The sequence below is a fragment of the Leptonychotes weddellii genome, chromosome 4, assembly GCF_054177405.1.
Source record: "Leptonychotes weddellii isolate Sample4059 chromosome 4, ASM5417740v2, whole genome shotgun sequence".
Lineage (NCBI taxonomy): Eukaryota > Metazoa > Chordata > Mammalia > Carnivora > Phocidae > Leptonychotes > Leptonychotes weddellii.
The window spans coordinates 41,729,115-41,754,333 of NC_138372.1; the positions used below are offsets into that span (position 1 = coordinate 41,729,115).

Below are 25,219 nucleotides of genomic sequence, written 5' to 3' on the forward strand. Positions count from 1 at the left end.
CTAGCTTGATTTTTTTAAAAACTAACATTTTTTATTTTTCATTTACAAAAAAGATACCAGGTGATCAGCACTCCAACAGATTTTTTTATGGTAATGGAATATGTGTCTGGTGGTGAATTATTTGACTACATCTGTAAACATGGCCGGGTGAGTAACTTACTATCTAGTACAATAAGCCCCTAAGCTAAAAAAGAGGGTAGTAGGAAATAGCAAACCACAAAGATATCTTCAAAGTCAGGGTTGCTTCTGTAATAAAGCCCAATAAAAGATACAGAATATTAGACATCTTTTCTTTCTTAAAAAATACACATTTCAAGGGGCGCCTGGTAGTCTCAGTTGATAGAGCATGCGACTCTTGATCTTGTGGTTGTAAGTTTGAGCCCCACATTGGGTGTAGAGATTGTTTAAAAATAAAATCTTTAAAAAAATATACCTTTTGGGGCACCTGGGTCCCTCATTCGGTTAAGCGTCTGCCTTCGGCTCAGGTCATAATCCCAGGGTCCTGGGATGGAGCCCTGTGTTGGGTTTCCTGCTCAGAGGGGAGGCTGCTTTTCCCCCTCCCCCTGCCCCTGCTCTCTTGCACTGTCTTTCAAATAAATAAATAAAATCTTAAAAAAAAAAAAACAACCTTTCAAAATACTGATTTTAGGGAACATGTTCCACTTAATTGCCAACATAATGTCAGTGCTTTTCAGAGTGAAAAATCTGTTCCATAACATTATGTTGAAGCTTCAAGGATTTCCTTTTCTTAGCACTTTCACATAAATTCTGTTTTACATTATGTTTTACTTGATTGCCTAAAACATGGTGCACATTTAGTAATATTAATTGAAAATTAAATCTTACTGCCTAGCAGCAAAGAAGAGCTTTGTTAATTTACATGTTGAACTCTAATGCAAGTTTTTGGTTTGTTTGTCTGATTTGTTGAGAATTCTAGCCTGATTCTAATTAGCTTGCTCAGTTACATTAGGGCTGATTATGAAACTAAAACTCTTGCTGTGTACATGTCCCAAATATTCTTAGTGCAGCTTCTTTTATACTTGCTAGGTTGAAGAGGTGGAAGCAAGGCGGCTCTTTCAGCAGATTCTATCAGCTGTGGATTACTGTCATAGGCATATGGTGGTTCATCGAGACCTGAAACCAGAGAATGTGCTGTTGGATGCTCACATGAATGCCAAGATAGCTGACTTTGGTATGTAACTCCAGGGTTGTTCAGAAATGTACTAGTTGCCTTTTAAAGTGTGTCAGTAGCAACTGTTAAAGAAATATGAACTTGCAGTTTCAACTTCAGAAATCCTGTACCTTGAAAAAAGGGATTAATGCTTGTTCTATTCATTTAAACACAATTTTAAAAATGCACATGCTTCTAGAGAAGTTTAGAGGGCCAGTTTCAAGGTAAATCCATTTAATCTGCATTTCCTCCTAAAGGAAAACTTAACTGTCTTTTTTTTTTTTTTTATGGGGGGTCACAAACTCCTTTGAAAATCTAATGAAAATATGGGCACTTCCCTTGATGAATGCACTTAAAGAGAAATACATGAAAATTGCATGCAATTTTGAAGACTTACAGTCTTTCTGATTTGATCAAGGGTGGATTTCAGGGTAGAATCTAACCACTTGCTAAAAAGAATAGGAGTTTTTGTCAGGAGTAAAACAAAGAAACAAAAAACAAAATGTAAATCTAAATGCACCAAACACTTTCTGGGGTAAACATACCTGGAAAGAGTACCATAGTAGGGTGTTTGGCAAAAGGATTAGGAAGTGAGAGGTTATAGAAAGAGAGATGGAAATGTGCCAGAGTTCAGTGTTGCTTATTTAAAATTTTTGCCTGTACCTTGTCTTTAATCTAAAAACTAGGAAACTAGTTTCCCTGTTTCTCTTCCTTCTCTAAATCGCAAAACTCCTTAGTATGATAGTTCAACTAGATTTTTGGTTCTGTAGATTATTTTTTCTATGTTGAATTAAAGCTTTCCAAATTAAAAGCTTTTGGAACATAATCTTTATAAATTGGAGCCTGATTTCTACTTAGAGATTTTTTTTTTTTTAAAGATTTTATTTATTTGACAGAGAGAGACACAGCGAGAGAGGGAACACAAGCAGGGGGAGTGGGAGAGGGAGAAGCAGGCTTCCCACCGAGCAGGGAGCCCGATGTGGGGCTCGATCCCAGGACCCTGAGATCATGACCTGAGCCGAAGGCAGATGCTTAACGGCTGAGCCACCCAGGTGCTCCAATACTTAGAGATTTTTTTAAAAGGCTTTGAAAGCACAGGATAAAAAGTAATGGTCTCTATTTCATTCTTTCAACTGTAGAAATGGGTAAATAATATTTTGATGCTTTTATGTTTGGAAAAGTTCATACAATTTAGAATAACCTCGTATTTGTGAAGTGAATCAACATTTTCAAAAAAGATTTATTTATTTTAGAGCATGGGGGTGGGGGAAGGGCAGGGAAGAGGGGGAGAGAGAGAATCCCAAGCAGACTCCACGCTGAGCATGGAGCCCAACACGGGGCTCGATCCCAGGACCCTGAGATCATGACCTGAGCCGAAACCAAGAGTCAGGATGCTCAACCAACAGCCACCCAGGCATCCCACGTGAAGGAATTTAATTCCAATCATACACGATGTGCTTTATCTTTTTTGTTAGAGTGTAAGTGCTCTGAAATGGTCTTCTAGTTTCTCAAGTGCTTTCTACTGTTTTAAAATAATTACAAAATATGATCTATAGAACATTGAAGACTTGACATTTTTCTTCATGCATTTATCTACTTTTAAAAATATCTAGCACAAAGTAAATATTGCTCTTATTTTCAGGATTGTCTAATATGATGTCAGATGGTGAATTTCTGAGAACTAGTTGTGGATCTCCAAATTATGCAGCACCTGAAGTCATCTCAGGCAGGTAATAATAGATCAGTGGAGAGTAAGCTCTTTATAATCTTTTGTTCATTCTAATAACATTTAATTAAAATATATTCTATTCAGAGGATGAGACTGTTAACATAATAGGAACAAATTGTCCCTTTAATTTTTCCATTATTGAAGAGAGAATAGTTATATGAAACAATTTTTTTAAACATTTGTTTAGATTTTGTTATGAGTATATTTAAAGAGTTCTTCCATTAAAAAAATGACTGAAACAAATCTTGATTTTCTTCATTTTGGAAAAGTACAGATAAGAGAAAGCATTTGTTAAATTCAAGCTAGTGTCGTTATTTTCTTACCAGACATAGTACTTAAATAATAATTTACATATTCTTTTATAAGATACTATATAGAGTATTATATGATGTTTTGTCTTTAGAAGAATGAGGGTTTTCAGGGACAGTATTGTCATTTCATGAAATTAAACTGTATAAGTAGAGATTGGAACTTACTCATTGGTATATTCAAAAAATGTTTATACAGATTGCAGTGGGTAAACCAAAGATTTTTTTTACAGTGACCAATGTCTGATTTAAAAAGTTAACAGAATTCTCTGAGAGAAAATAAAGAAAAGGTATTATTGCAAGGAGCAGGTATAGGAGTTTGGATAAGCACAGCAAATGATATAAATGATGGACAGTAATTTTTTGAAATGGATTGTATTCTTTTAATTGGAATTGTAGAGATTCACTTTGTTACCTCAGACCCAGGTTTGAGTTTGTCAGTGGGGTATCAGAGGCATTTTAATACTGCAGAAAGGTCAGAGAAAAAAGGAATAATATTCCAGGGATAGGTTATATGGAGCAAAGCTAATCTTAGTCCCATGAGCTAACCTAACAAGTGATTAGAATGAAAGTCACACTCAGGATAATGTGATACAGGACAAATAGTGTCAAAGAGATTGCTGCAGGACTAGTTTGGCACTTTAATGTTTCAAATACTCTTTAAAATAGGCATGTCAGGGATAAAAATTCAATTTTATATGCATTTTTTTTCTTGTAGTTTTGTGGTAAAAGGATTTAGCCTAAACACTATAGTATTATTTTTTCAAGTTTATGGTCATTTACTTTGATGTTTCCATAAAAAAAAAATCAACCATAGTAAGTTTTATATTTTTTAATTAGTCAATTAGTAGGTTCAGTGAGTTTGTGACAAATAAAGAAAAGTACCACTTCCTCTTGGAAAACTTGAATAGTAATTGCTGAGACCGATTCTCTATGGTGAACAAGCATTGAGTGTTGGGGTATGGCCATGGACTTGATTAAAGGCTTGCAAATCAATATACACCAAGTCTATACCATGTGTATATAGAAGCAGGGTATACGTGGATGAGAAAAAGTGGCACTTGCATTTCAGGTTTGTGTTGTCATCTTTTTTCTTAGATTGTATGCAGGTCCTGAAGTTGATATTTGGAGCTGTGGTGTTATTTTGTATGCCCTTCTTTGTGGCACCCTCCCATTTGATGATGAGCATGTACCTACGTTATTTAAGAAGATCCGAGGGGGTGTTTTTTATATCCCAGAATATCTCAATCGTTCTGTTGCCACTCTCTTGATGCATATGCTGCAGGTTGACCCCCTGAAACGAGCGACCATCAAAGATATAAGGTGATTCTTCTTTTCATTACTGTTATGTACATTTTATAGTATTAATAGTACCACTAATTGAGTGCCTGCTTTATGTTAGACTCTGTAATACTTACTGTATAGGAATTTTGCTTTCCTTTTTACACAAACCTGATCATGTCACTCATCTTTTAAATATTTCAGGTTGTTTCCCATACTTTTTACTTGAGGTAGCAAATCCTCTGAGGCCCTTCCTAATGAAGCTCCATTTCCTACTCCTGAGCTCTCACTCCTGCACTCACCACTGCACCCATTGGTACCAGTGCTTCAGCTACACTCAGCTTTTCCTTCTTCCTCAAACATAGCATATATTTTATGCCTTCATGTTCTAATTTATAGTACTGCCTCTGATGCCATTTCTTACTTTCTTGACCTGACAGATTTCTGTTCATCCTTTAAAATTCTGCTTACATAGGACCTCCTTTGTGAAATCAATTCGGATTCCCCTAGGCAATGTTAATTGCTTCCACTTTCGTGATTTCCACATTTGGTTTATGGTTTTATTTTTTCATTTATCATTTCATATGTAGCTATTATTACTCCGTGCATGTTTCACCAGTCCTAAATTGTAACTCCATAAGGGTAGAGAGAGTGTCTTGCTCACCTTAGTACACACAATGCTAGATGGCCCACAAATGTAGTATATGTTGAGAAACTATTTGAATAAATTTTATACATAATACAGACTGAGTTTTATGTATTTTACATATGGTTGATGAAATAAAGGATTAAAAGTTTTGTTAAGATTTTGAATCCAAAAATAGCTGCTAGCACTGTGAAGGATTTCTTGTTATGTGAGAAACTTTGGAACTTGCAGTGGCTGGTGTTACTGTGAATATGACCTTTATATAGCACACACAAGCCACAATAATTCATTGCCTTCTACTCTTATCAGGTTATGTTTCTTAGAGGGTTTTTGTTCTTACCTAACATTTCATCAGTTATTCATTTACAAACACATTCTTTTGCCATCTTTCCAGAATCTCTCCTCTTATCTTCATAAGCCAGAATGGCTGTTTAGAGACCTATGACTCCTGGAATGTTTAAACGATGACATGGTTTTTTATGCGATTGCTGCCAATCTCTTAGACTGCAAGAAGGGGCTGATTCTTTTTGCATTTGTACACTGTTTTCTTCTCCCAGCCTTTCTTAAGCACTACAGGCCTCATGCATAAAATAAATGTGTAATTGTAAGTTAGTACCAACTTTAGTTATGGAAATGCACTTAGCAGGAAAAAAACCTTTTGTGTTCACAGTACTTTTTTTTTCTTCTTCTTTTTTTTAATAAATAAGTTCTACACCCAACATGGGGCTTGAACTCACAACCCTGAGGTCAAGAGTCACATGTTCTACTGACCTAGCCAGCTAGGTGCCTCAGTCACTTAATTGGCTTTTCCTTAGAAAGAAAATTAGATATGCTTCCTGTGAGTTATTCATTCTTTTTTTTTTTTTAAAGATTTATTTATTCATTTGAGAGAGCGAGAATGAGAGAGAGTACATGAGAGGGGGGAGGGTCAGAGGGAGAAGCAGGCTCCTTGCTGAGCAGGGAGCCCGATGCGGGACTCGATCCCGGGACTCCAGGATCATGACCTGAGCCGAAGGCAGTTGCTTAACCAACTGAGCCACCCAGGCGCCCAAGTTATTCATTCTATAATTGGAAGCCTGCATCTCCCCTCTCCCCTTCACCCATTTTGCCCATCCCCCAAGCCCCCCCCCCGGCAGCCATTGGTTCTCTATAGGTCTAACGCTGCTTTTTGTTTATTACTTTATTCATATCATTATTTAGATTCCACCTATGAGTGAAATCATATGGTATTTATTTTCCCAGATTTATTTTACTTAGCACAGTACCCTCTAGGTCCATTCATTTTGTTGCAAATAGCACAATCTCATCTTTTCTTAAGGCTACACAGTACTCCATTGTATATGTATACCACATGTTCCTTACCATTTGTCTGTTGATAGACACTTAGGTTGCTTCCATATCTTAGCTATTGTAAATAATGCTGCAATAAACATAGGAGTGCTTATATATTTTTGAATTAGTGTTTTTGTTTTCCTCTGGGTAAATAACCAGTAGTGGAATTATTGGATCATATGGTATTTCTTTTTTAAATTTTTTGAGGAACTTCCATACTTTTTTTTCACAGTGACTATACCAATTTACATGCCCACTAGCAGTGTGGGATTCCTTTTTCTCTGCATCCTTGTCAACACTATTATTTCTTGTCTTTTTTATTTTAGCCACTCTGACCGGTATAACATGATATCTTATTGTGGTTTTGATTTGCATTTCCCTGATTACAGATGTTGAGCATCTTTTCACGTGTCTGTTGGCTATCTGTATGTCTTCTTTGGAAAAATGTCTATTCAGGTCCTCTGCCTGTTTTTTAATTGTTTTTTTGTTTTGTTTTTTTGTTGTTGAGTTGTGTAAATTCTTTATATATTTTGAACATTAACCCCTGATTGGATATATAATTTGCAAGTATCTTCTCCCATTTAGTAGGGTGTCTTTTTGTTTTGTTGATGGTTTCCTTCACTGTGCAAAAGCTTTTTATTTGATGTAGTCCTGATAGTTTATTTTTGCTTTTGTTCCGTTGCCTTAGGAGACATATTTAGAAAAATGTTATTATGGCTGGTGTGAGAGATATTACTGCCTGTGTTTTTCCTAGGAATTTTATGGTTTCAAATCTCATATTTAGGTCTTTAATCTTTGAGTTTATTTTTGTGTATGATGTTAGAAAATGGTCCAATTTCATTCTTTTACATATAGCTGTCCAGTTTTCCCAGCACCATTTATTGAAGAGACTATCTTTTCTTCATTGTATAATTCTTGCCTTCTTTGTCACAGATTAATTGACAATATAAACATAGGTTTATTTCTGGGCTTTCTATTCTGTTCTGTTTGTGTGTCTATTTTTGTGCCAGTACCACTGTTTTAATTATTATAGCTTTATATTATATCTTGAAATCTGGGATTTTGATACTTCCAGCTTTATTTTTCTTTCTCAAGATTGCTTTGGCTATTTGAGGTCTTTTATAGTTCCATACAAATTTCAGGATTGTTTGTTCTAGTTCTGTGAAAAATGCTGTTAGTATTTTGATAAGGATTGCATGGAATCTGTAGATAGCTTTGGGTAGTATGGACATTTTAACAATACTAATTCTTCCAATCCATGAGCATAGTGTTTCACTTCCTTGGTCAAATTTATTCCTAGGTATTTTATCATTTCTGGTGCAGTTGTAAATGGAATTGTTTTCTTAATTTCTCTTTCTAGTACTTTGTTATTAGTGTATAGAAATGCTACTGACTTCTAGGTATCCTGCAGTTTCACTGAATTTATTCTAGTCGTTTTTTGGTGGAGCCTTTAGGATTTTTTATGTATAATGTCATGTCATCTGCAAATAGTGACAGTTTAACAGCTTCTTTACCAGTATGGTTGCCTTTTATTTCTTTTTCTTGTCTGATTGCTGTAGTTAAGACTTCCAGGACCATATTGAATAAAAGTGGTGAGGGTGGATGTCCTTGTCTTGTTCCTGATCTTAGGGGAAAAGCTCTCAGTTTTTCACCTTTGAGTATGATGTTAGCTGCAGGTTTTTCATATATGGCTTTTATTATGTTGAGATATGTTCCCTCTAAACCCACTTTGTTGAGAGTTTTATCATGAATGGATGTTGAATTTCGTCAAATGCTTTTTCTGCATCTGTGAGAGGATCATATGATTTTTATTCTTTGTTTTGTTGTGGTATATTATGTTGATTCATTTGCAAATATTGAACCATCCTTGCATCTCCCTGAATAAATCCCACTTGATTGTGGTGAATGATACTTTTAATGTGTTGTTGAATGTGGTTTGCTAATATTTTGTGAGGATTTTTGCATCTTTGTTCATCCAGGGATATTGGCTGCTAGTTTTCTGTTTTTGTGGTGTCTTTGTCTGGTTTTGATATCAGAGTAATACTAGCCTTATAGAATGTATTTGGAAGCTTTCCTTCCTTATCTATTTTTTGGAATAGTTTGAGGAGAATAGGTGTTTGATAGAATTCAACTGTGACTCCATCTCATCCTGGACTTTTATTTTTTGGTTATTGATTCAGTTTTGTATGCTAATTTGGTCTGTTTAGATTTTCTATTTCTTCCTGATTTAGTTTTGAAAGATTGAATCTTTCTAGGAATTTATCCATTTCTTCTAGATTGTCTAGTTTGTTGGCATATAATTTTGGTAATATTTTCTTATAGTCCTTTGTATTTCTGTGGTGTTGATACCTCTCCTCTTTTGTTTCTGATTTTGACTCCTTTCTCTTTTTTTCCTGATCAGTCTGGCTAAGGGTTTATCAATTTTGTTTATCTTTTCAAAGAACCGGCTCTTGATTTTATTGATCTTTTTATTTTTTACTTAAGAATTTTTTTTTTAATTTAAGTAATCTCTACACCCCTTGTGAGGCTTGATCTCAATAACCCCCAAGATCGAGTCACATGCTCTTCTTACTAGGCAAGCTAGGTGCCCCTTACTGATTTTTTTCTATTGTTTTTAAATTTTTATGTCATTTATTTCTGCTTTGATCTTTATTATTTTCTTCAACTCACCTTGGACTTTGTTCTTCTTTTTCTAGTTCCTGTATGTGCAAATGTAGGTTATTTGAGCTTTTTATTATTTCTTGAGGTAGGGCTGTATTGCTGTATATTTCCCTCTTAGAACTGCTCTTGCTGCATCTCAAAGATGTTGGATTATTGTGTTTTCATTTTCATGTGTCTCCATAACTCATTTAAGTCATTTAGTCTTAAGTACCGAAATTGAGTACCAGGTAATAGTGATAGAAAGACTTAATTTCTGATGGCTGTGTAGTAACCCGTGGGAAATGAACTGATTTTGACTTAGGTGAACCCTCATAAACATTCTGGTTACTGCTTATCTTGATAGAGTTAATTCAGAAACTGGCTCCTGAAAACAAAAGCTGAGTATGACTTCTTAATTGGCAATTTTCTTATGGTAAAGAATTATGGTCCTTTGTGTAAATGAATGAATTAGAAATAAAAATTTAGATTATTTCCCTATTTATCATTTTTTATTTTTTTTATTTTTAAAGATTTTATTTATTTATTTGACAGAGAGATAGAGGGATAACACAAGCAGGCAGAGCAGCAGGTAGAGGGAGAGGGAGAACAGGCTTCCCGCGGAGCAGGGAGCCCATTGTGGGGCTCGATCCCAGGACCCTAGGATCATGACCTGGGCCAAAGGCAGACGCTTAACCATCTGAGCCACCCAGGCACCCCGCTATTTATCATTTCTTAAACATTTATTTATATTATTGATATAATTCACATACCGTAATTTGTCCCTTTAAATTGTATAATTCAGTGGTTCTTAGTATATTCACAAAGTTGTACAGTCATCACCATTTTCTAATTCCCTTAAAGAAACTCTATGCGCATTAGCAGTCATTACCCATTTCCCCCTCCTTTTATCCCTTGGAAGCCAGTAATCTACTTTCTGCCTTTATGGATTTGCTTATTCTGGAAATTTCATATAAATGGAATCCTATAGCATGTAGCCTTTTGAGTCTGGCTACTTGCACACAGCATAATGTTTTCAGGGTTCATTCATGGTGTAGCATGTATAGTACTTCATTCCTTTATTCTTTAAAAATACTCCATTGTACAGATATATGGCATTTTGTTTATCCATCCATCATTTAATGGATACTTGAGTTGTTTCCACTTTTGGGCTCTTAAGAATAATGTTGCTTTGAACATTCATGTACAAGTTTTTTATGGCCATATGTTTCCATTTCTTTTGGGCGTATGCCTTGAGTTTGTAATTCTTGTTGCTGTTCCTTTTGTTAGTGATTTTACTAAACTAATTCCACAGATTTTATACTCTTTGTCATGGTTGGCCACTGAAATCTCTGATTAGTTAGCTTAATGGTCATCTTATTATTAGAGCTTTCCTTAAATGCCTTAATCTAATAAGTCTCCCAGCCTTTGCTGAGTGACTGTGTGTGCATGTTGGAGTATGTCTTCATTGCTCCAAAGAGAAGCTTATAACTGATTTAGTCTTCACTCCACATTAGCAGAGAGCCTCAAAGTCAGCCAGTGATTAGAAGTGAGGATCTTCTTGGGCAAGCACACAGCCCTGCATATGTGCATGGCCTTCTTGAGTCCCAGGAATATATCAAGAGTATTTCAAAGACCTCAGTGGAACTCCTATTCCCAAACTTTTCATTTTAAGGTTTTTGGTTAGCTTCTTGTTTGCTCCAACTCTTACTGCCTCTTTAGGCAGCTGGGATGTCACTGTTGCCATTGGTTGTTTTGACAAATGTCCTGGGGAGAAGGCTCTTTGCAGTGAGGGAACTCTGAATCAGGTCAGAAAAAGACAAGGCCTGCCAAATGGAGATTTCCAGGGAACTTCCAGACTTGTCAAATAATGACAGTTCTCTGAGGATAGGACTTTTGGAGAATTCTGAACCTATTCTGCTCTAATTCTAAACCCTATCTCCCCCTTAGTGGTTGCTAGGCTGCTGGTTTTCTGGGTTACCATGATTGTGCGACTGTTGGTCTTATGAGACTGTTGGTTTTCAAGGCTACCATAGAAATGGGGAAAGGGAGATGGATATAGTGCAACTTAAAATGTCTCAGATCTCACTGTTGTTACTGAGATCAGCTCTTTTCTTGAGTAAATACTTCTCAGAATGTTGCAGGCTTTTGATTAATTTCCAGGGTCCTGGAAAAGTTGATTTTGGTGATTTTTGCTAGTAGTCTGAATGCTTTTATGGAAGAGTGAATTTTTGGAGTTCATTCAGAAGTGCTCAGCTTCCCTATTTGTCATTAATATTTTTAAAATGTTAGCTATATAATGTCTTCTGTTTCTGTTGAAAAAGTAGTATATCACATTTTTATTACTAAGCCTTCGGTACCTAGTATGATACAGGAAATAAACACATTAATGAATTAATGTTAGTTTTCATATTTTATGTATACGTCATTTATTTATTCTGCATTTACTGAACATTTACATTGTGTTGGGTAGTGGAATACAGCTAAATAAGGCATGGTCCCTGTTTCAAGGAGCTCTGAGTTTGGTGGGTAAGTTTAAGAAAAAAATCAACACCTGTAAGAAAGTGTGAATGTTACAATAGAAAGATCTACTAGAAGCTGTAGAAGATTCATCTTTGTGTCCTCCTCAGGGCCTGGCACACCATAATTTCTCACTTGGACTATTTCACCAGTATCATCAACATCATCATTATTTTTGTCTTTTCAGTTTCCGTATCACAAGCAGGATGATCTTTACGGAATGCAAATTAGATCATGTCACCCCTGTCTCTGTAAAGTCTTTCAGTGATTTTCATCAAGCATAGATTCTAGTCCCAGAATCTTTCTTCTAGCCTATAGCTCTCCGAAATATTTGATAGCTCTTGCCCCTCCAACCTGTAACTCCTCCTTTCATGATAGTGGCCTCAGTCCCGTTCCTGGAATATGGCACAATTCGTTCTTGTCTGTCTTCACATACATTGTTTTTTGTGCTGGGAATACCTGTTTCCTAGCTCTTTGCTCCCACCTGACTTCTAATCAGTCTGATATTTGCTTAAATATTACTTAGTGCTTCCCTAACTACATGGCTGTCATTCTGATTTATATATTCTTATTTTACCCTGTTTTCTTCTTATAATCTTTATCACAGGATTTTCATATTTGTATATTTGAAACTATATATTTATTTTTGTGAATATTTGTTTTATCTGTATTTAGCTTAGGATATCTCTGTGAGGAGGAGTGTCTTTTTGCCACAGTATACCCTTAGTTAATATTCATAAGTGAGACAATCAGTCAATAGAAAGCATTCAAGCAAAATATATATTGATCTGAATTTAGCTTAGAGGGTGCCCAGTTCTACCATGTAGCAATGCTTGTGCAGTCTCGAAGGAATAGTACATGTTAGATGAAAAGGGGTGGGATGTTCTTTGATGGCAATAGTAACATCATGTGCAAAGGCCCAGAAGTGTGAGAAAATAAGATTTAGGAGACTGATTGTCAAACTTTTTGGTTTTAGTACTTCTTTACAGTCTTAAAATTGAGGATTCCAAAGAGTTGTGGGTTGGTTTTTTTTTTAAAGATTTTATTTATTCGAGACATAGAGATAGAGAGCATAAGCAGTGGGAGAGACAGAGGGAGAGGGAGAAGCAAGCTCCCCACTGAGCCAGGAGCCCGATGTGGGGCTCCATCCCAGGTCCCTGGGATCATGACCTGAGCCGAAGGCAGATGCTTAACCATTTGAGCCACCCAGGCGCCCTAAGAATTGTGTTTTTTAATGACGGTTATATCAATATTTACATATAAGAAATTAAAACTGAGAAACTTAAAAAAAAACACTTAATTCACTTCAAAATAGCAGTAAAGCTACTACATGTTAATCTAAATAACATATCTTTTATGAAAAATAACCCAAAAAATGGTAACGAGAGTGGTATTATTTTACATTTTCAAATTCTCTTAAGTGTTGGGCTTACTCAGAGACAGCAGCTAGGTTCTTAGTCTACTTCTTCATTCAGTCTGTTGCAATATGTTGTACTAGTTGCAGTCTATGAGGAAAAGCTGACCCCACTCAAATAAGTGATTGGAAAAGGAGGAACATTTTAACAGTCTTTCAGATAGTTGTGGATATTCTTCTTTGATATTAAGCCAAAGCTTAACTTGTTAGTTACAGTATCAAATGAGAAAACATCTCGGTGTACTTTTGTACTTTATTACATTAAAATCCATTGGTCTTTTTTGTGTTTTGTGGATATTTTACCTGTGTATGATTCTGTAACATCATGCGTTGGTCATTTTGAAAATAACCGGGTTATTGAGTTAAAAAGATTTTCCAATTGGTGACATGTTCATTATAAAGTATTAGAAATCATGTTCATTGTTATCATTATAAAGTTATTAGAGAATCTTTAAGTAGTAGGAAGCTGTCAAACTCATGGAGGCAGATACAAATTATATAGAATTCTAAAACTTCGCTTGAAAGGTTGAACTTTATCACTGGCAAAAAAATACTGCCAGTTGTTTAGTGACAGGTTCATTTTACTAATTTTTCAGAAAATGTCAGCCAAATACCCAAGTCTGAATAATCATAGTATTCAAGGGTGGGGGTTAATTAACTTATCCAGGGTCACATAGAGAACAGGTCTTTCTGATTCTGTTATATTTTATTGCCCCATGTCTAAATTATTTGGGACTTGCCAAAGCATGTTCTTACAATAGTGTATTGTGGTATTTTTCCTAGAGAGCATGAATGGTTTAAACAAGATTTGCCCAGTTACTTATTTCCTGAAGACCCCTCCTATGATGCTAACGTCATTGATGATGAGGCTGTGAAAGAAGTGTGTGAAAAATTTGAGTGTACAGAATCAGAAGTAATGAACAGTTTATATAGTGGTGACCCTCAAGACCAGCTTGCAGTGGCTTATCATCTTATCATTGACAATCGGAGAATAATGAACCAAGCCAGTGAGTTCTACCTCGCCTCTAGTCCCCCAACTGGTTCTTTTATGGATGATAGTACCATGCATATTCCCCCAGGCCTGAAACCTCATCCAGAAAGGATGCCACCTCTTATAGCAGACAGCCCTAAAGCAAGATGTCCGTTGGATGCACTGAATACAACTAAGCCCAAATCTTTAGCTGTGAAAAAAGCCAAATGGCATCTTGGAATCAGAAGTCAAAGCAAACCGTATGACATTATGGCTGAAGTCTACCGAGCTATGAAGCAGCTGGATTTTGAATGGAAGGTAGGAAATTGTATATTAAGATCATTTGTAAAAGTTTGCTTTTTTTTTTTGAATAGTAAGCTGCTCTGATCTACTGAGTTGAGTACTTAGGTCAATAAAAAAGTTGTTTTTGATTTAGATACAAATTTAGTGGTCTTGATGCTTCTGAATGATAAACCCCATTTTTCCATTAATATACCAGGTGCATTCAATACTAAACAAAGTTCTGAAAGCATGAAGAGTTGTTGATGCTGAGGACCTACAATATTTTTTATTTAGAGACTAGCATTCTTGGCCAATAAACAAAGTAATCAACCTGAAATCACCTGAGAAAATAGTCCACCTATTTCCACCTGCATCATAGCAATAAAAAGTCATGTGTCTTTGAAGATGCTATGTTTTTACTTTTCTTTCTTTTCTTTTTCCCACTAGCTATAACAGCTAGGGGTCAATACAAATGATACCATCAGGACATATTTATTCAATCAACAAATACCTTTCTTGTAGATTAAGAAAATCTCTTTTATTTGGCCAGTGCTTTTAATCCTTGGTTATGTGTATTTTTCTTGCTCTTAGCCCCCAATTTTCTTTTTTTTTTTTTTAAATAGTGCTCAAATTCATTGCAATTCTATTTGAGTATATGTGGGAGGAAAAGCATTTTTTTCATTTCAGATATCCTTTCATTCTTGTTCCTTTCTTGAGGACTACGAATGTATTTTTAAAGGAGGAATTTTTAAAAATGTTCAAATATACCCTATATATATTCATTTGACATGTTTGAAACATCTGTCATTTCCATTTTATTTGTACATGAAATGAATAAACAAGATAATAGTTCCTTAAAACCATTTAAAAACCAGATCCCCCTTTGCTTAAGCAATTTAGTTAAGAGAGACACTCATATCTTTAAAATTACATACAGAAAAGAATTTGGAACTCATTTGATAGATGTTTTGAAAACCCAGAATCATCTTTATCTGAGCTGCAGTTTTCTTCTCTTCAAAAGGCAAATAGTACTTCTTCACAGGATTATTGGGATACATAAATTTTGTGACAGTACCTGTTTATACTGCCTAATGCAAACCATTAACATGTTAGTTCTCTTTTATTCCTCCTACTCCATATTAATAGGTAAAGGTATTCAAGTTGAGGCTGGGTGACCAGAATTATTGTTGACATTTTAGAGCAGAGGCATAGCTAGAATGAAGGCTAGACTGTATATAATCTCTGAGTTCCCTTTAAATTTCTATTGATCTGCACAGACAATACTATTAGTGGAGATTAAATAAATACTAAACTGTCATGTAATATGAAAAGATCATTCAGGAATTCCTTCTCTACCCCACCTCTGTCCATTATTTCTTTTGATATTCTTTGCAATAAAATAAGGGAGATTGTGCAGTTTGTTTTTTTAACATTTTTCCTTAAAAAAGATTTCACATTTTAGGTAGTGAATGCATACCATCTTCGTGTAAGAAGAAAAAATCCAGTGACTGGCAATTATGTGAAAATGAGCTTACAACTTTACCTGGTTGACAATAGAAGCTATCTTTTGGACTTTAAAAGCATTGATGGTAAGGAAGCTATGCAGGCATGAGCTCTGAGAAGATAAAACTTGGCCCTAGTTGACAAGATGTTAAATCATCTCAAAGACATGGTGGGTAGGTCTTCTATACTGGTTTTTAAGTAATCTAGAGTTAATTAAAAATGCAAGTGAAGTGAAAAGGATTGAAGATGTGGACTATCTCTAACCCAGCACCTCTCCAAAAGATGTGCCTCCTTGGCATAAAAAACTCACTTGAAGTGTTGGCTGTGGAGCAAAAGTAAGGAATAACAGGGAGGCAATTTTAAAATTGCCTGATGTTAATAAGTTCTTTGTCACATTTCTTCATTCATATTTTATTATTGTTAGGATTGTAGTATCTAAACTTCTCCGTTCGTATCAACTTCCCTCATCCTGGTTGGCCAAATGAACCTCTCCTTGTATTCAGGTTAGATTTTGATGCCCCAGCCATTCAGGAGACGAAGGAGTCAGGGAGGTGTGGGTTGTGTCTAAGTATTTAGTGGGTACCAGAAGTCAAACACTCATGAACCAAATATGCTTGTTCAGTTCAGAGGCCCAAAATGGGATAAAAACAGTAAACCAGGGGTCAGGTGCTGGATAGAACCAGAGAACTGAGTTCAGAGTTAGGGAAGTTGTTTTTAATAGAACTGTTAAATTTTATTCTTGAGCTACCACTGGCTGTCATCAGAATTACCATCATCAGAATTACCTAGAATTCTTATTAAAATGCAGATTGTTGGGAACTACCCCCAGATCTACCAAGTCAGAATTTATTTCTAGAGGTGAGTCCTGGGAAACTGGACATCTTTATTTTTAACAAGATTTTCCTCGCCCCATTCCCAGGCAATGTGTACTGAAGGTTCAGAACCACTGTATAATGGTAACTTTTATTTTTATTTTAATGATATGTTTTGTTAATATGCTGCAAGAAAATAATCCTTCAGGGATCTGCTTTCTTCAAATGGGATATCAGTTTTGATTTCAAGGCTGATGCCAAATACTGTGTTGAGAAGGATTTAGGGGTGACATTTTGACTGTTAGTGTTGTGGTTGATGAGTGATGTCTGTTATGATTGTGGGAGGAAAGGGGTATTGCCACCCCTGCTCTTAAAACTCTGAAACATGACATCCGTGAAGTTGCCCTTGTTCAGATATGTTTACTCAGTTTTCTGAATGTAGCATCTTCATAGGACTTGGGCAAATATACCTTTCATATAAATTGCTCTTCTTTCATCCATTTCAGATGAAGTGGTGGAGCAGAGGTCGGGTTCTTCAACACCTCAGCGTTCCTGTTCTGCTGCTGGCTTACATAGACCAAGATCAAGTTTTGATTGTGTAACAGCGGAGAGCCATTCACTTCCTGGCTCTCTCCCTGGTTCTTTGACTGGAAGCACATTGTCTTCAGTTCCACCCCGCCTAGGCAGTCACACCATGGATTTTTTTGAAATGTGTGCCAGTCTGATCACTACTTTAGCCCATTGATGATGTTTCTCTAGTTTCTGTCTTTCTGTTATTACACTGTGAAAATCAGATAGATTCTTAAAATTATTATTTTACTTATGGATATCATATACTCTGGAATACTGATGGAGAGTCATGAATATTTCCAGGGGACGCTCAGTGCCATTGAAATTACTGAAAACAAAAAAGTCTGACATTTTATTTACCTGTAGACATCTATAATTCTATTTTGCCTATGATAAATTCATAGAGGCAGTATCTTTAATTGGTGAACATTGATGAAGATTATTGTTACCTTAAAATTGTGAATTCACTACAGATGATTAATACACCTTCACTGGTGAATCCTCTCATCACAGGGTGCTTTGGCAACACCTCTTTGCTTTACTATTTAATGAAGGTAAATCTACTTTATTTCCTAAAGTTCAGCAGGCTTTAAGCTGTGTTTATGCACCCAGTTCTCTTGCACAAGATAAAAAAAAAAAAATAACACAGCCATTAATAAGATGATATTTAAATGTTGAAGCCTTAAAGGCTGGCCCCCAAAATTTCAGAAGCCAAGTTCCAGTAGTTTTAGCTTTTGCAAATACTGCCTAGTGTTTAATAGAAGGGCTGTGGTCCTGAAACAGGTTACTGGTTTCCAGGTTCCTTAAAAACATCTTACAACCAGCTAGAGGTTTTATTTCGAGATTTCCTTGAATAACATTTATCTTAAGAGTCTTCAGTGTTCTACTCAGTATTGGAACATCTGGAATTGTAACAATTTTTGTGTTTTTCATAAACTTAACATTTTTTTAAAAACTTAACATCATTTTAAAATATGCCTTCAAAACTACCTTTCTCAAATTCTTTTTGGCTCTATTTATTTTTGTATTTTACCAAGCATGATAAAATAGTTAAATGAAACAAAGCAAAATATCAACGGTCCCTTAAAAGAGAACTCTTACCTTTGATTTAATGTATGTGGTGGTGGGGAGTGTGTGCGTATATCACCCTGCATTCCACAATGCTAATTCCTCATCTAAAGTTCAAGTTTGTTATCACAGCCACCCCTCTCCCTCACCTTCCCACCACCACTTACTTTGTTGTTTAATCCTTGGTGGCTGATTGACTTAGCTTTTAAATCTTTTCTGGTTCCCTTTCTTTGTTCTATATCTTGGTTGCTAGCCATCCAGTTTGAAAACACTGTTTTGGCCGTAAGGGCTTTTGTGTATTTCCAAAGCTTGTTAGGCTGTGATCTTCACTGTTGAGGCTGTTAGGATAGGGAAGCCTTAAACCTTTAAAAAAAAATCTCTCTTGAATAAATGTATGTGTTGTTTACATATATACATATATGTATTCACACACCAATGCTTTTAAAGGAAAACCAAACAGTTTCTTTGTTTTGCTTTGTGCAGGTTTTTTTTTTTTAAAGATTAAAAAGAAACCTGTATACAGCAGAGTAGATAATAGCTCACTGCTTATATTGTTTTAGTGAAAGTATTTAATTTTTAAATTATGTGTAATTTATCTAATTTGTATTTATTAATGTTTAACATGTTGTAATTAACACTCTCATTCACCTGACTTACCCTAGAAGAGATTAAGCTCTTGGAAACAGGTTTCTCTTTGCCAAAAATAATGTTTTCTACCAAGAAGTGAATGAAAATCTTTGGCCAAGTTTCTCTTATGTTTATGGAAGATAAGCATATCTATCTTTAAGTAGTTTTGAGTCAGGAGTTTGCAGTGTGTCACATCATATTGGTTTATAGAACTTTTTAAAAATTGTGTTAAGTAACTTTTAAGTCTGACTTCTTAATATCAAAAGGAATCTTTGCCAATTTGGGAAAAAGGGTGGGTTTGCATTAAACTGTTTTAAGTTTAAACCTTTGAAAGATTGCCATCTAGTGGCACCAAAGGGTACTTTTTGTGATTGTTTTTATAGGGATAAGCAGTCCTGCTGTGCATTATAGATAGGGCATAATTTTGACCTCTCCAAACGTGTAAATACCTCTTTTGGGAAAAACAGGGCCACCTCATAATATTTGCTTGACTATGATTGACCTTATAAATAGGAATTAATCTGATGATTCCTTATCCCCAATGACAAAATCCCTAACAATTTTGAAGGTGGAGAAATAGCAAGGAATACAGTGGCATTTTAGCTTTGTTAGTCGAATAAATCAGATATTAAAAACTTATTCATAACAAAATTACTTTATATTGGTGATTATCATGTTTATTGAGAATTAAAAATATATACTGTTTTCTCATTCTTGCCAGTATTTGTGAATATCTACATTTTGATGGTTATCTGTTGAATTTTAGGAGAACCAGGGTTGCAGTTTTGGTTCTCGCATGCTTATGTTTTTAAAGCATAGCTACTCTGAATCTAGAAGGCATAGTAAATTGCTTTATACAGAGAAGATTTCAGGAGGCTCAGTCCAGCATAATAGGGGCTGGAACATTGTCATAGGAGGTTTTTGTTGCTAATGGGCAGAAAGAGGGAAAGAATCAATTGCTAAATTCACACATTTCAGTCTTGTAAGTTGGTTAATTGTGGATGTGGTATGTGGTTGTTAGATCTTGGGTGGGAAGAATTTCTTCAAGTTAAGATTTTGGAGGAGAGCTTCTATTACTAGGTTATAAAGACTTAGCTACATCATGGAAATGGACTCCATATGGTTCTATAATAGCATTTCCCACACTGTATCCCTGAGGTGCTCTGCTGAAAAACGAGTCCATTGAGCAAGTTTGGAAAATGTTATATGCCATACTCCTGCTTGAGGATGACAATGAATATGAGCATTAAAGACTTTGAAAAGTCCTTCAGTGAAAAAAAGAAAACTTTAACCCTGCTTTGCCCAAATTAATTTAACTACTTTTAAGCTTAATATCCCATGGGAAAAGGCAAATTTGGAAAATACTATTTTAGGAAAATTATTGTCCCAGGTTGCTATAATTAGTTATAATATATATGTAATACATATATTACATATATAATAATACATATGTAATTATATAATTATAATTAACATAGGAAAGAAGAGAATTAAGATACCTTTTCTCCTTATCAGTGGTTGGAGAGAATATGGTTCAGAATCAGAAAAATTTCATTTTAACTGTGGACATACTCATTTTGAGCAAATGCTGGACTAAACAGAATTTCGTATGGCCGTGATGTGTTTCATAGCACCTTGATTTTCTTAATCAGGTTGTGGTATTGTTTGGGAGCAAAATTTGTGTTTAATGGATAGCTGAAAAACCTTAAACCAGATTACTTGTAAAAAAGGCCTAAGAAACTAGTGACTAATGCTTATGGCTCTGCGGCTCTGTGGGCAATGAGTCTATGACATTGATTCTCACTTTCAAAATGTATAGTCAGTGAACATTTTCTAAGTACAGGACACCATATTTAGATCTAATTCCTGTAATCTTTAATGTAGGAACAGATAACATATTGAATAGGGAGGTAGGCAAACTATTTCAAGTCAGGTTTTTGTTTTGATCAACAAACTTTTGGCACACTTTTGTAACCTCAAGTGTTTGCATTCCTTAATATTAGCCGTCTATACTAGGAGCCTAAATTAATCGGAAGTACCAGTATGTCTCTGTCAGGGAACTGGCTATATGTTTTACAGACAATTCTCCATTTTCTGCAAATAGGGTTCCCATGACAGTTACGTAATTGTGGGCTTGCTTTTTCTTATTCTGTAGCCAGTTTGTACTCAGGGAACATAAATTGTTTTTTTATATTAGAAGAGACATAATTGAGAAAATAATCATAGACAACTGTTACAGGTTTTTTGACTATTTGAATTTATCTGTAGCTTCTATTAATGTGCAGTATACTGAGTTAATATAAGCACTGTACCTTCCATTTATAAAATATAAAAGCTTAGAATGTGCCTGCCACAGACACAGTATCTTTGCCTATTCACTGGTTAATAATTTAAATCCTGTTACTGGCTGTGAAATCCCAATATCTAAATGCTAACCATGTTCACAGTTTTGTCTGGTTTTGTTTTTAAAGAACTCCACCTTTTCAGTCTGGCATTTCTTTACCTGGTCATTCTGTCACTCTGTGACCTTTTAAATAGGGAAGGTAATTTATTTTAATAATAGTTCTCAGAGGCTCTATTAGAAATTCTGGATGAGGGATATGTGCAATTGGTTAGTAAGTCACACCTATGTTGGACCTCAGTTAGTAACCTCTAAAGTGGGAGAAATAGTCTAAAAGGCCTCCGAGGTACCTTTGAGCTTTAAAGTTCTGTCTTTGCTTTTTTTGTGTGATTTGTATTAGTGTTCACTTTTTATATATTTAGAGATTTTATACTAGTGTGAATGTTCTGTATTTGTTTGGTGAGGCATTTTAAAGGTATATACTTGAAAAAAAATTTAAATACAGCTGTCTTCTGGAATATAAATGGCAAAAATCATCCAGAAAACCAAACACATTAAAACATGTGCACTTGGCATAAGCAAAATATTACTAACTTGAAGTATTGGAAGTGTTCCATACATTTTATAGTGATCTTTAGATCCAGAGACCATATCTATTAACTTAGTTAATACACTACAGTAACCTTGTGAGGTATAACCATTCTCCAGTTGAGGAAGCAGGACCACAAAGCTCTTCATAAAGCTTTAATGCCATACAAGTATTCAGCGATGATCACTGCTTTTTCTACACCACCTTCCTCTAGGGGAGAACAGTCTGAATCACCGAAACATCTGAGTAGTTAGGTAATAAAGATAAACACAGATGTATTGCTTTCAAGTCTTAGAGTGACATAATGTAGTCTTAACTGAATATTTCTTAGTTTAATTATTTGAACCAGTTGATTGTACGAAATAAAATTATCTGAAGTATTTATGATTAGCATACTGATATTTATAAGTACTTCTGAGTTATTGAGGGTGCTTCTAAAATACTGAAGAAACTTTTAGGCATGACTCTTCCTTTAATTTTATTTACATGATCCTTGTAGCATAGTCTTTTATAAAAAGTAAAACTAGCCCCAGCCCCTGTCTTAAATTATCATAGTTTTTGACTGTTATCTGAGTTGGGCTTATCTAAATTTCATATGCAGATTGATGATTTTTCATTTTGTATGGGTATTTAGAAGTTAAACACTGTTTTCATAGAGTATATCTCTGTTCACAAACTACCTATTATTGGCTTGATAGTCTCCCAAATCTTACAGAACTTTGAAATGTAATTTGTTTGATGAGCTTTAAAAAACGATATGTTGCTTAAACAAGTTGCAGGCATCCTTACTAGCCTTTCCACATATAATCTTGATGGATTTGATGCCACTGTACAGTAATAGCATAAAGAACAGGACTCACAGTCTAGACTGGATTGAGTTTTAATTAAACTTTTTCAGCCATAACCTGATAAGAATCAGGCTGGGTCTAGAAGTTACCAGACTGTGGGCCTGTATTAACGTAGCGAGGCAGTGTTCGTGTTTATTGCCACCCTTGCAAAGCAGTGCCAGTGTGTAAGCCATGACTGCGATGGGACTCTGGGTAACTATTCTTTATATCCAAAGCAGTTTAGATTTTATGGAAGTAGCTCATGATTATTTGGACAAGCAAGGTAGGTAAATTTCAATTACATTTAAAGTGCAATTAAGGAAACCCCAGAGTAGTGTGTTCTTTCCAGGAAGAAAAGCTTAAGTATTTGTAGGAATATCCTAGCATGAAAACTTTTCTGAACATACACAGAGTTTTGACAAGGTTAACTACTTTGTGTTGATTTAAAATTTCAAGGAGGAATAGGAATGTTCTAGCCAAGGAGAACTACATAGTTTTTTGCTGCTTATAAGCATTATTTCTCACAGCTCAAAATCCCTTTTAAGTTAGTTTTGTTACAAAGAAAGGCCATTCTTCTAGACGGATAACATTTTCCTGAATGGGAAAAACAAAAACAAAAAACAAGTAGATCCATTGCTCTAAACAAAACACCTTAATTGTGCCTTCTCAAATTATAGGAATACTAATAATTAGTCAAAAATGTGTCTGAAGTCATTTTTCTAATTGCTCTCATTTTTCCTTAGTTCTGCCCTCCATAAATGGTTACATTGTTTGCTTTTGCCTGTTTGCTTTTCAGGCTCCTTTGGACATACCTCACCCTATCACTGTCAGAAACTGTTCACTGGATGTATTTTTCTTTTCCTTTTATGTTGCTTCACTTTTTAAGTCACTTTGGTGAAATTTTAGCTGCTTTCTCGTGTTTTTAAAATGAATGCAGTGATTAACAGTCTTTACATTTCAACTCTAAAATGTTTGTAAAGGCAAGAAATAATGCAGAGCAAAGAACAAAAATCTAACTTGGAATGTGATTCTCAGTTTGGTTGGATTTCCTCATCTACAAAATGTGGACGATAACCTACCTCACAGATGTGTGTGAGTAACTGTTTGAAGGCCCTCACTTAAATACAGGGTTTATCATCATATTTAAGGTAAATCCCTTCCTTTTTTTAATAGAAATCTTTGATACTGATAGGATGAATATCTTGATTTTAGGTAAGTCTCATGCGGTAAGAATATAGTGGTAAAAACGTTTTGAGACCATAGTTTCACAAATTATGGTATTCTTATTTTAAGTGACTTAAAATTTCTTGAAAATATCAAATATTCAGATTTGAACTTGTCTTTTGTGGCAACAAATATTCAGAACTTCTTAAAATGTTGGCTGAAGCTGCCTTAATGTACCAAAATACAGCTTTCTCTCAAGACTGTTCACAAATATCTGGTTGTACAGTGTTTTGTGTGTTTAATGTAAAATTGTTAGAGAACTGTGAACTCTAAGCAGAGTAATCTAAATATTGTTTTAAGAATGCCTGTGTTCTTTGTCATGTATGCTTGAATATCATACAGTGAATTTTGAGTTCAACAAATAAAACTGAAAGTTGATAGCCATTAGGTTATGGCCATGACAATCATAAGAAAATGTAAGATTGGATATTAATTAGTCAAAAAATTTTCAAGAGTATCCTGCGTTCATTTTTTTTTAGCCTATTTTTGAAAAAGAAGAAAATATCCCATAGACTGATATATTCACCTGTCAAAGCACTTGGTACATATCTATTAAAATCTTTTTAAAACTTCTGAAATTGGGATCACTTTTTATAATTTATTTCAGGAAAAAGGAAAAAAGCCCTGTCTTTGAATGCTTTTGTGTTTTAATAACCATAGATTCAAATTTCAGTTTTGTTTGTTATGTATTTTTTGTGGGTGCTAAATGATTGGTGGGAAGGCTCTGTCTTCCAGTAACCACATGGTAAAGATGTCATCTTGAACTACACAGCATTTCATAGTTACAGGTTCTCCCTGATTAATATTTGCACTGTGTGTACTCATAGGTAACAAACACAAAAGAGAAAAGCAGCTTGATTGCTTATAAGCTTTTTTCACAAAATCAAATTAAAGTCTCTGGTTAATGTGAAAGCTATTTTTGTTTCTGCTTAGTCATTAAGATAATATTCTACATGTCAATTAATAGTTACAGAGAAAGCTTTTGTAGAAAATGATTGCCTAAGATTCCTTGAAGAATTCATACCACTTTTGTCATACGTTGTAGTTTCTAACTTTAGCCATTGTATTTTCTATTGATGCTATAACAGATTACTACAAACTTAGTGACTTAACACAAATTTATCATCTTAGAGTTCTGTAAGTCAGAAGTTCGGTGTTGATTCTTCAAGTCACACAAGGCTGAAAACCAAATCACTGGTAGGGTAGGGCTCTAGGGAGTAGTCTGTTTCAAGGCTCTTTCAGGTTATCGGCTGAATTTAGTTCCATGCTGCTGTGGGATTGAAGTCCCATTTCTTTTGTGGCTCTTGGCTAGGGATCATTTACAGCTTCTAGAGGACACCATCGTTCCCAGGCCTGTGGCTTCCTTCA

At 35.1% G+C, this 25,219-nt stretch overlaps 1 protein-coding gene across 2 annotated transcripts; it reads left to right on the forward strand.

Annotated features, from left to right (window-relative positions):
• Positions 1–24,767, forward strand: PRKAA2 (protein kinase AMP-activated catalytic subunit alpha 2). 2 transcript variants are annotated; one of them, XR_014144870.1, is made up of 7 exons: positions 1–147; positions 1,048–1,192; positions 2,814–2,901; positions 4,307–4,531; positions 13,822–14,326; positions 15,753–15,966; positions 17,112–17,235. XR_014144870.1 is itself a non-coding variant. In XM_081818488.1 (7 exons), the coding sequence occupies exons 1-7, from the start codon at positions 88–90 to the stop codon at positions 17,348–17,350; spliced, it is 1,389 nt and encodes a 462-aa protein (XP_081674614.1). In that variant the 5' UTR covers positions 1–87; the 3' UTR covers positions 17,351–24,767. The 2 variants fall into 2 exon arrangements, 1 of the variants encoding a protein (XP_081674614.1); XM_081818488.1 differs by having other exon boundaries at positions 15,753–15,879; positions 17,112–24,767.
• Positions 24,768–25,219: the final 452 nt, after the last annotated feature.

What these genes read in the sequence shown, in the direction of transcription:
- PRKAA2 (XM_081818488.1), top strand. Translation starts at nt 88, where the DNA reads ATGGTAATGGAATATGTGTCTGGTGGTGAATTATTTGACTACATCTGT. An exon ending in TGCCAAGATAGCTGACTTTG is followed by an intron (nt 1,193 to 2,813) that starts GTATGTAACTCC and finishes TCTTATTTTCAG; the next exon opens with GATTGTCTAATATGATGTCA. An exon ending in CCTGAAGTCATCTCAGGCAG is followed by an intron (nt 2,902 to 4,306) that starts GTAATAATAGAT and finishes CTTTTTTCTTAG; the next exon opens with ATTGTATGCAGGTCCTGAAG.